The following is an 11,683-nucleotide window of genomic DNA, read 5'->3' as shown; positions in this document are numbered from 1 at the left end:
GGGGTTGTGCTTAGCATATCCACTCTTCTCCCTGTTTCTGCATTTGTCTCCCTACATCTCTTGTGTTCTATGTCTCCAGGTAGCTCTCTGCCCCTAAATGCCTGGCTAGAGCTCTGACTCCCTGTGTCTGTTTCTCTCTCTCTCTCTCTCTCTCTCTCTCTCTCTCTCTCTCTCTCTCTCTCTCTCTCTCTCTCTCTCTCTCTCTCTCTCTCTCTGCCTTCCTCCTTCCCTCCCTTCCTCTTTCCCTCCCTCCCTCCCTCCCCTCTCTCGCTGTCATTCATTCAATTCCTCTCGCTCCCAGCCAATGGAGAGACGAGGCCTAAAACTGCGAGGCTACATCTCACCCAGGCCTTTTCGCCCCATGATTGATGTTCCAGAGTCAACAGCGAGCGAGAATCCGGAGGAGGAAAGAAACAGGCAGCGGCCCCTCCACCCGCCTATCTCCCCCCGCCCGGTGGCTCCGTACTTTAGCTCTCCCTTCCGCCCTCGGGCTCCAAGTCTCCGAGATCCGCGGGAAGGAGCCCGGAGCCTCGGCGGCCGCTCCCGGACCTGCTCCCGGCTCGGCTGGGCTCCGCGCCGCCTCGCACCCCTCTCCCGGCCCCGCCGGACCGCAGCCCCCCGCAGCAGCCCCGCGTCCGGCCCCTCTCTGCCTTTCCCCGCCGTGTCCCCCGCCGCGAGGCCCGGGGGCATGGAGCACCTGCCCTCGCACCATCTCCACCCCAGCCACGCCGAGCCCATTAGTTTCGGCATCGACCAGATCCTCAACAGCCCGGACCAGGGAAGCTGCATGGTGTCGGCCTCGCGGCTGCAGGACGCGGACTACGGGCTGGGCTGCATCGTCAGCGGCGCCTACAACACCATGACCGGCAGCTACGGCGGCGGGGGCGGCGGGGGCGGCGGGGGCGGCGGAGGAGCCGGCCCGGGGGCCGGGGCCGCGGCCGGAGCCGGGGCCGGGGCCGGAGCCGGAGCCGGAGCGGGCGGCGGCGGGGGCGGGGGCGGCGCCGGGGGCTACGGAGGCAGCGCCTGCAGCATGGCCTCTCTGGCGGGCTCCTACAACATGAACATGGGCATGGGCGTGGGCATGGGCGGCGGCGTTGGCGGCGGCGTTGGCGGCGGGCTCAGCTCGGCCGGGGTGATCCGGGTGCCCGCCCACAGGCCGCTGGCCGGAGCCGTCCCCCACCACCAGCCCCTGGCCACCGGCATGCCCACCGTGCCCGCCGTGCCCGCCGTGCCCAGCGTCAACAACCTCAACAACCTCACGGGACTGACTTTCCCTTGGATGGAGAGTAACAGGAGATACACAAAGGACAGATTCACAGGTGAGCCCCGGTCGGGAGACCCCCGCCCTCCCCCGCTCCCCGCACGCACCTCTCCCCGCACCTCTCGTTCGCCCTCCCGCCGCCGCCGCCGCCCCAGCCGCCCGTCTCCGCTCCCCCTATCCGGTGCCCAGGCCCGACCGTACCCCCGGCCCCACCGGCCTCGGCCCGCCGGCCGGACAAGGGTGAGGTGGCAAGACGGAGACGGGCGGGGGCCCCTCTAGGACGGTTGGGGCTGGATGGAGGGGGTCGCGGAAGAAAGCCAGTCCCTCGCGGGCCGCCGCTTCCACCCCTGCCCGCCCACTCCCGGCTCCAGTTTTCGGGAAGCGGGTGGGCGAGAGTCGGCGTTTCAACCCTCGGAAGAAAAACGAAACGAAACGAAGACCCTTCCCGCGAATTTCGGGGCTCCCTCCCCCATACTTTCCCCTCTCCTTCCGCCGCTTCAAAGCAAGCCCTCCTTCTGCAGGAAACCCCCTCCCTATCCTCCCAGTGGAAAGTCGGCCGGGACGGAGACGCGACTCGCCCCAGGTTCGGGATCACGGGGAGGGTCCCGAGCTTAGGGTCCCCTGCCGCCCTTCCCCCCGCTCCCAGCCCCCAAAGCGGAGCGTAGGGGCCCGGGAAAGGTGGTTTTTGTTTCGTGGCTCGTCTCCCGGGTCCCGGTCCCCTACAACTTGCCCCATGAATTCATTCAATCGTATTTATTGAGCGCTTTCTGTGTGCTAAGTACTAAGCGCTTGGGAAGTACAAGTTGGCAATATATAGAGAGAGTCCCTACCCAACAACGGGCTCACAGTCTAGAATGAGGCCCAGGCCCGGCCTGGAGATCTGTCTTGCTGCGGAGAGCGGCTCCGGGGACAACTCACTGTTCCCCGCCAGGCCTGCTGCCCCTGCTCTCTGTCCCGCTATCGGGGGGCTGTGGGGTCGCCTTATCCCCAACCCCGGCGCCCCAACCTGCCCCGAGTTCGACACTTTCCGCCGTACCCCAGAGACTGAGCGGGCAGCCGCTTCCCCCCACGAACGCTGCTGGGCCCGGGCCTGGGGAAGAGGTGGCAAGCGCGCACAATAGAGGGGCTGGGCCGGGGCTGGGCCGGGACTGGCCGGGAGCGGGGGAACGTTCCCCGGGGGGCTCCCAGAGCATCCCGACCGGCAGATCTCGGGGGCTCTGACCAGGAGCGGGAATCGCCGGCCCCAAGCTGACAAAGGAGCGGCGGGCGCCCAGGAGCGGGGGGTCCGAGGCGGCGTCAGGGAGCCCCGGAAACCCGGAACGGGGAAACTCGTCGCGATTCCCGGGCCCTCGCTCGCAGCTCGGGGCCGCCTGGGCCTGAGCGAGGCCTCGGCTTCCCTCACGCCTCTTTAGCCCGGCCGAGAGAGGACGGAGAGCGGCGCAGCTGGGAGGGAAAACTGGAGCCGGGGAACGAGGGGAAGCAGGGGGACCAGCCTAGGGCTGGGGTCTGAAGAACGGGGTCGCGAATCGAGAGAGGAAGGGTTCGGAAAGGCCGACCCGGAGTTACGGGCGCAGAGGATGGCGGGGTCGGTCCCGGATCTAGCCGATCGGTCCACCCGATTTCCAGGCCCAGGGAGGAATCTCGATCCCGGCACCCAAAGGCAAAAATCTCTGGGCTGTCCCGGCTGACAACAGCGCCGCAGCCAGCGGCCAAGGGCCGGCCCCTCGGCCCCAAAATACCACAGACCAGTTTCTCTGCAGCTCGGGTCGCCAGGAAGGGGTGAGGGGAGCTGCGTGGGCAGTGGGTACTGTAGGAGCCCTGCTGCTAGGACGAAGGTCTCAGGGCACCATCCTCTGGTGCTGCTCACTTCCAGCCCCCAGTCTTCCAGAAACCCGGGCGCAAACTCATCTCTTCTCGGCCTCCAGTTCCAGCTAGGCCCGGTCGTCGCTCCCTGGGCCTTTCAGAGAGGTGTCCCGTCCTCTCCCCACTTCTTTACCAGGGCTTCCGACCCAGACAAGGGCATGGGAGGACGTGAGTGTTGGGGGATCGAGCCGGAGGTTGGAGACAGGCCGGAGATGTGTATGCGAACGTGGGCCTATGTGCGTGTGTATGTATATCCCCTGGTGTGTACGGGTGTATGTGCATGCCTTTGTGCCATTGTGTGTGCGTGTATGTGTGTGTGTAAATGTGCACACGTGTGATTGTGTCGCCAGAGTTCTAGGTTGTGTACTCTGCGACAAGCTTGACCGACCACATGGTTCACCCGATGGAGTCTCGGTGCTTAGGCCCTACACACGTATGCGAACATGGAGTTCGGACCTCTCCCCTACGTGCACGTGTGCACACTTGGGATTCGGGCTTCCAGGCTCATACACTCAGGTCAAAGCCTCACCCCCCCCACCCCACCCCGGGCCCAAAGACTTTCTATCTATACTTCAGCTAGGCTTTCAAAAGGGGTTCAAGGCCGGAAGGGCCGCGGTCCGACTTCAGCTCTTTCTCCCACCCCTTTCCCCCGTTTCGACTCTCTGGGTTAGGGAGAGAGCTAGGGGGAGGGGGTTGGGGAGTGGGTGGCGGGAGCCCCGTGGTGGAGGTGGGGGAGGGGGAAAAGGGAGGGAGAGGCGCCTAGTGAATCCGGTATCAAAAGCGGTGGGACATGGGCCCTGCCCCAATTCTCTGGCCCCGTCCGCCTTTGCCCGCTCGCCTTCCTGGCTCCCTGCCCCCTCGCCCGCCCCCCTCTCTCGGTGTCGGTCTCGGGCTCTGTCTCTGCCGTGCTTTGGATCGCTGCCTGACGCTCTGTCGCTTGCTTCTGCCGTCTGTCTCCCGCTCCAGTGGCCCTCTCACCCTTCACTGTAACACGCCGTATAGGTCACCCCTACCAGAACCGGACGCCCCCTAAGAAAAAGAAGCCGCGCACGTCCTTCACTCGCCTGCAGATCTGCGAACTGGAGAAGCGCTTCCACCGGCAGAAGTACCTAGCCTCGGCCGAACGCGCGGCCTTGGCCAAGGCGCTCAAAATGACCGACGCTCAGGTCAAAACCTGGTTCCAGAATCGGAGGACGAAATGGAGGTGAGCGACGCCGGGGGAGGGGAGGGGGCGGGGGGCAGCAAGCGGGGCTTAGGGGTGGTCACGGGGCAGTGGGAAAGGCAGCCGGGTCTGGCTGGGTGCGTCGGGTTAGCGCAGGTCCAGCCGTTCGGACCTTCTTTCGATCTGAATCCTCCCTCCCCGCTCGGCGTCCAGACTGGGGCCTCTCTCCATTGAAGGACTGGGTCGGTATTAGAGGACTGGGAGTGTTTCTTTAGCGCGCCGTCGTCTGGAAGCAGTAGAAAAGTCGGTGTGTTGACATATCAATGGATAACTGACCTGGAGAAGGGTTAGAGGATATCCTTTCGAGAGTGGAGAAAATCCTCGAATCTTGAACACACAGGACTCAAGGGGTGGGAGGCGTGCTGTGCGGAACGGTTAGGATATGGTACGTCAACGTCAACTAATATTGATTGAATGCCCGCTGAGTTCCTGGTGCTGTACTAGGAACTCCGGAAGTTTACAGACTTTAACTAGAATATTGTTCCTTGCACCAGCCTCTAAGAGTTGAGCAAATGTTAGTTGGTCACCAGATTTAGCCACATTACAGTTTGTGCTATGTCGTCCCATTATTTTATCATACGCTTCTATATCCTCTATTGAAAGGGATTGGTCTCGAAACACAGCTGCATGTTTTGTATAATATTTGTTTGAATTTATTTATATCGAATAGAGAGAAAGAGTGAAAGAAAGGAAGAGGGAAAGAAAGAGAGAGGGAAAGAAAGGGAGAAACAGAAAGGGAGAGATGGGGAGAACGAAAGAGAGAGGAAGATGAGAAAGGGAAAGGGAAAAAAGAGGGAGGGAGAAAGAGAAAGGAAGGGAAAGAAAACTACCTTTGGACCGAAAGGATGATACTGCTGACCTGTATAAAAATGACACACAATATTGATCGTATGTCAATTTCGCGGGGCAAGGGAACAGTAAACTCCTGCAAATCGCCCCGCTGATCTGGTTTGGAGCGCCAATGCTTCCAGCAGTCCCTTAGCTAGGAGCCTATTCCTCCTCCTTCACCCCCACCCCAGTCCTGGAGGGAGAGATGGGAGTCAGAGTCTAATGTGCCGTGACCCCAAGGGCGGCTTCAGGCGATATGGGCAGCGTGTTTGGGTATGCAGAACCGGCGCCATGAAGGCAAGAGGGAGGGGGCTGCCCAGATCGAATAGGGCTTCCAGCCCCTTTCCCATCACTGGAAAGCTTCGTCCAGTCCTGGCCCCCCGCCCAGCAGCCCAAGCCTGTCCAGGAGCGCTCCGCGGTGGATTTCGCTGTCCCCGTTTCCTAGGTCACGCTCCTGCTGAGACCCCCGAAGTTCGGAGGGAATCAGAATGAGTGGCGAGTTGGATCTTTGACTTTAGACAACGAGCCCGGGATTTAAGGGGAGACTAACTCCGTGCCTTTCCGACACGGTTCCCAGGACAGCAGCGATGGCAAGATCCCGGGAGTAGGGAACCGCTTACTTACGCGCAACCCCGGCTGGCTTCTCGTCTCCGCTCCGGCCCCGGACCATGGGTCCGAAAGAGGGGACAAATCGGAGGAAAAACCAGCTCTCGCATCCGCCTTCTCGGCCAGAGGGAGATCTCAATCCCACGGGCCACTCATTCCCCAGCAAGGTTCTTTCCCCTCTCCCAGCGTTCTCGACAAGAAAAAAAAATCCATAACTGGGGATTGCAACTGGGGACGTCACCGTTCCTGCTGAAAAGAGGATCAATTAGGAACAGATGTGTATGTGTGTGTATGTGTGTGTGTGTGTGTGTGTGTGAGAGAGAGAGAGAGAGAGAGAGAGAGTTGGGGGGGGCGGTTAGAGACGCCACAGCAACAAGGACACAGGTTTACCACCCATAGCACAAACATACACACGCACCACGCTCAATCACGCACCCCTTCCCCCAACACACACCCTCACACTCACAGGCATGCAATCACGCACTCCACTGCGGACCCGAGGGAGCGGGAGGAGAATCTGACTTTGAAGAGTTGGAGACGCCGGTGCCGGGGTTGGATAAGAGGAAGGAATTGCAGTTTCCTCTTTTTCTGAATGAAGGAGCCCGAGTCTGCCCGGGATTCCGTTGTCGCGTCCACAAAGGAAACTCGCAGCCCCCGAGGGGTCCGCGTTTCCATTGCACATTCCAGGCTGAGAGGGGAATGGGGGGCGGGGAGTCACGTTATCCGGGAGAGTGAGGGGCGAGAGGTGGGGATGGGGGAGGGCTCAAACCGGCCCGGCAAGGAGGTTCGAAGTGCTCTGTCTCGGGAGGAGAGAGAGAGAGAGAGAGAGAGAGAGAGAGAGAGAGAGAGAGAGAGAGAGAGAGAGAGAGAGAGAGAGAGAGAGAGAGAGAGAGAGAGAGAGAGAGAGAGAGAGGAGACGGGAAAGATGTGCGGTGGGGGGGAGTGACAGACAGACAGAGACACCCAGAGAGAGACTAAGAAAGACCAGAAAATCAGGGGGTGAGAGGGGGAGGGGGGGGTGCGGCAGAGAGACCGATATGTTAAGGCCAGACATTTCACTGTAAACAAAAGTACAGAGGAGGAAAAGAGAGAAAGTCTGATTTCGTTTATGGACAAGGAAAATATCCTTGGTTTTAAGACAAAATGAAAAAAATATATTGTATAAGGCGAAACGGAGAGGAGAGGAGAGGAGAGAGAGAGAGAGAGAGAGAGAGAGAGAGAGAGAGAGAGAGAGAGAGAGAGAGAGAGAGGAAAGGAAAAAGAGAGGCAGAAAGAACCTTCTTTGCTTTTTGCTTTTTATATCGATCTGATACAAATTGCTTCTTGGAGCCTCCGGGGACTCCCATTAAATCCGTTCACCTTAGAGACAGAGCGTTTGATCTCAGTTTACTTGGGGGGCAGGGGTGGGAGGTGCATTAAACGCAGCGACTTTAAATGGAATATGTGACTCATCGTCTCGCTTCGTGGAAACAGGACGGGCCGAGCTGGGAACCAGAAGGAAGGAGGGGAGGGGTTGAAGGGAGAATGGGAGTGAGCTTCGGGACTGCGAGTTTTGCTTTCGTTTTATTTTCATTTTATCACTTTGTGTAGAGGTTTTGGATGGGGATGAGAGACAGGAAAATTGACTGGCGGAGTTGGAGGACCCATCCTCTATGTGTACCTCTTTCTCCCCGCTTCTGTTTCTTCCACCCACCACCACCAGAACTCTCCGACTTTCTCTTTGTCTTTCTCAGGGTCCCTGTCTCTTTCTACGTGGTCTATTTTTCTGTCCGTCAGCCTCTCTGTCTTGACTCTGTTCTTTTTTCGGAGGCCGAGTGGAGTCTACCTATAGCCGCCTTGGTGGTGGTTGGAGTTTTGAGATCTGCGAGGATTGGGGAGGGGGCTAGAGGAGCCCCCAGGCGGGCCCTGGCCTAGGTAGGAACAGGAGGAAGCTGTGGGGGACAATCACTAAAATCCCTTTGACGCAACCTGGTGGGATCAGGGTCTCTCTGTGCTCCAGCTCTGCCCCTGTCTCGAACTCTTTTCTCTCTTCCTGGCCACCCGGCTCTGGGAGGCCCCAAACCTGTGCAGTCTGAGGCAATGAGGCCCGAGTGAGGAGTAGGCGGGTCGCCCGGAAGGGCCTAAACTCCCGGAACTGGTCACCTCCTTTCTTCGCCCTCGCCCTTGTCCGGACCGTCACCCTGCTCGCCCTTTCTCCCTCGGCTTCCCTGGAGAAGTGCGCCACACTATTCTCCCAAACGTCTAGGGGGCTTTAGCTTTCAAATGCCAAAGGTGGGGTTGGGAACTGGAGGGTGGTTGGGGGGAGGGGGGCGATGACCCAGATTCTCCTCTGCCCCTGAGAGCGATGCCCCTGCCCACATCTCAGAGCCCATAGGGCCCCCAGCCCCGAGCTGGTGGCTCAGTGCGGAAACAGGAACCGACTGGGCGAGATCCCAAGCCGGGATGACTCCGAGCTGGAGAAGCGGGCAGGGGAGTCGGGAAATTAAGAACCAGGGTCCTAGAGAGGAGGAAAAGCTGGGCTGACCTCAGAACGTCGAGTCCCGGGATCTCACTGACCCCCAACCGCTTTCGCGCATGAGGCGTAGAGCCTAATCCTGGCGCTCCTAGGAGCCCTCGGTGTTAAATTAGTGTTACTGGATGGCGATGTTAAACTGGTGATGTTGAAATTTTCATTCATTCATTCATTCAATCGTATTTATTGAGGGCTTACTGTGTGCAGAGCACTGTACTAAGCGCTTGAGAAGTACAAGTTGGCAACATATAGAGACGGTCCCTACCCAACAGTGGGTTCAGGAGGTCTCAAACTGGTGTTATGGGATGCGGATGTCACACTGGTGATACTAGAATGGGGTGAGAGAGGTCTCAAACTGGTGTTAGTGGGGTGAGGGAGTCTCAAACTGATATTTTAGGGAGCATCGTTACTTCTTTGCCCCAAAGCGCAATGTCATCCCCTTTGGGGCCTGCTCAGAGGAAGGTAGCGAGGCTCAGCGCCCGGAGCAGGTGTCGGGGCCTGAGGGGAGCGGCGGGGCAGGCGACCTGGGTTCTGCCGTTGGAGGGGCCCGGGGGACAGGAAGGCGGCGGGCCGGGGTAACGGACGCGGTGTGGGCTCTTGTCCCCCCACGGTGCAGGCGGCAGACGGCGGAGGAGCGGGAGGCGGAGCGGCAACAGGCGAACCGCATCCTTATGCAGCTGCAGCAAGAGGCCTTCCAGAAAAGCCTGGCCCAGCCGCTGCAGGCAGATCCCCTCTGCGTGCACAACTCCTCGCTCTTCGCCCTACAGAACCTGCAGCCCTGGTCAGATGACACAGCCAAGATCACCAGCGTCACCTCTGTGGCCTCCGCCTGCGAGTGACCCACGTCTGACTCCCCGGACCTCGCGGCCCCCTGGCACTCTCTCCGCCCGTCCCCCTCCACTCGGCCCACGAGGCCAAGCCTGGCAACTCGGCCGCTCGCCCTACAGGCCCTGGGCTTCCGAGGCTGGGGGCGGGGACCAGAGAAAAGAGAGGCCCCCATCCCCAAGGATGAGGTCTTGAGAGCACGCTGGAGAAGGAGATCGGGGGAAAGGGGAAAGGGGAGGCTGCAGAGGGCTTTGCACAACGGAGAGGAGGGAGAAAGAAGAACCCCTTCCCCGCGGGACTCTGCTCCCAATTTTCTGAAGGCGGCCGCGCAGATGGGTGACCCTGAGCCGGCTCTGCCTCAGACCCCAGGCTGCGGTCGTGCCCCGCCTCGTGGGATCTGGCTCTCAAACCCAAGACTGAGAATATATTTCCTAGGAGGCGTCCTCCTCCTAAGTCCGAGGCGAACCTTTTCTGCAGGGCCGGTCATGCGGCATCCCACCCTCCTCCTCTTTCTGCCCAGGATTTCTTTCCAGTGGAAAAGGAAAAAATACTCGAAGACTCTAGGGGAGAAGGAAGGAGAGAGCGGAGCGGATGGCGGCTGACTGCGGAGCAGGGGGACAGGGTGTGTGGGAGGGGGCTCTTAGACTCGGAAGGTCCCGTTACTTGCCCTTCAACCCTGCGGAGAGAACCCCCCTCCCTCCCTCCACCTGGGACTTTCCAGATCCCGCTGACTTTGATTTGATTTTTTTAAAATCTAGGGATCCGGAGAAGAATTCCTCCGAGGGGGAGGACGGAGACCTGGGGACCCTAGAGCTTCTGGAATCCAGTTAACTCTGAAGTCCCCAGAAGCGCTCCTGCTTGTCCCCTCCACCCCCCTCCCCGGAGTGCTCTCACGGATACCCCTACATACAGTCACACACACACACATGCACTCACACCCACTCAGACTCACTTCCAAGGCGCACATGCACTCACTCGAGCCCGTTTCCCAGGTGGTTGAACCTGCATCAGTCCGTGGGGAGGTTTTTAAGTTATGCACTTATAAGGTGTTTTCCGTGTAACCATTTTATAAAGTGCTTGTGTAATTTATGTGAAAAAAAAACCAACAAAAAAATAAAATTGTCCGGATCCGGGACCCCGCCGTCCGCTCCGGGTTCATTCGGCTTTTCCCCTTTCCCTCCAGCACCAGCTCCGTTGCCCCGTCGAACCGGCTTTCCGGAGAGCCTTGCGGTCCGGCCGGGGGGATCAGACGCGAGCCGGCTGAAAGGGATAAGGGCGGGCGGAAGGGGCACAGGGAATCTGGAGTCCCCTCCTCTCCTGCTCTGGGGTGTGAGAGAAGAAACATATGTAGATGTGGATGTATATTTATATTTGATTCACATTAAACAGTGAGAGTTTTATGCTACGGTGATACATGAACACAGACTCAGTGTATCACTGTCCTTATTTTTATTATATCTCTTTAACTTATTTAATTTTGGAATATTTTTTCTGTCTCCTGATCAGTTACAGAGTCTTACCGAACACACGGTGTGTGCGGCGCTGGGTACAGAGATTAATCCAAGAGAAGGCATGTTTCCTGTCCTGAAGGAGTTTCCAGTCTAAGACGGCCTCCTAAGGGCTTCAGCACTTACGGGCGCACAATACGGTGTTCTGCCGAACGCCAAAGTCCAATTCTCTCTCGCTCATAATCGCACAAAATACTATGTGGTTTGCTGTTTTATGGCGGGTTCCATGCCACCTTCCCACCATTTATAGTGACTCTATGTGAAGAATGGGCAAGGAGAGCCGGGGATTACTGCGTCAAGGGGGAGTTCACAGGCCAGTGGCGAGTTATCGGTGGAGTTATTGGAAGGGAGACGGGGATTCGAGGAAGACGGAGGGTGTGCAGAAAACTGTGAGTCCTGCTTTATTCGAGTCTCTAACCTTCCTCCTTCGCCGCTTGTCCTCTCTCGCTCCCCCTTCACCCCAACTCTCGGCTTCTTGGTTGCGGTTTTACACATTCACCGCCCTTCTGGGAAATCCTTGCTAACGACGGGGAAGGTCGGTGACTTAAAACGTGAACCGGGATAGTGTGTGTGTGTGTGTGTGTGTGTGTGTGCGTGTGTGTGTTGGGGTAGGGGGTTCAAGGAAAGAGAGGCTGCTCTCTTCAATCAAACAATCAATGGTATTTATTGAGTCCTTACTATGTGCCTAGTACTGTACTAAGCGCTTGAGCGAGCACACTGCAACAGAATTAACAGACACGTTTCCTGCCCATGACGCGCTTACAGCGTCTCTATTGCTGCGTGATCTTGGGCAAGCCACTTCACTGCTCTGTGCCTCAGTTTCTTCAACTGCAAAGTGGAGATTAAATGCCATTATTCTCTCCTATTTAGACTGCAAGCACCTAGAGGGACAGGGACAATTAACTTGTACTTACCCAGCGCTTAGAACAGTGTTTGACACATACTAAAATCTTTACAAATACCATAAAATGGGGAATTCCTAAGGACCGAGTGGCCAAACCCAGCCCGCAATGTCTCCAGCCCCCCATCCCTCGGGAGGTCTCTGGGCACGAACGGCC

General features: G+C 58.6%; 1 protein-coding gene across 1 annotated transcript; it reads left to right on the top strand.

Moving 5' to 3' along the window:
• Positions 1 to 688: 688 nt before the first annotated feature.
• Positions 689 to 9,131, top strand: TLX1 (T cell leukemia homeobox 1). The gene is made up of 3 exons (XM_038758565.1): positions 689 to 1,319; positions 4,127 to 4,328; positions 8,909 to 9,131. The coding sequence occupies exons 1-3, from the start codon at positions 689 to 691 to the stop codon at positions 9,129 to 9,131; spliced, it is 1,056 nt and encodes a 351-aa protein (XP_038614493.1).
• The last annotated feature ends 2,552 nt before the right edge of the window (positions 9,132 to 11,683 follow it).

This window comes from Tachyglossus aculeatus, chromosome 16, assembly GCF_015852505.1.
Source record: "Tachyglossus aculeatus isolate mTacAcu1 chromosome 16, mTacAcu1.pri, whole genome shotgun sequence".
In the NCBI taxonomy this organism is placed as follows: domain Eukaryota; kingdom Metazoa; phylum Chordata; class Mammalia; order Monotremata; family Tachyglossidae; genus Tachyglossus; species Tachyglossus aculeatus.
Note: the sequence above shows the minus strand (reverse complement) of the source record. Positions and strands in the feature narration are given on the sequence as shown.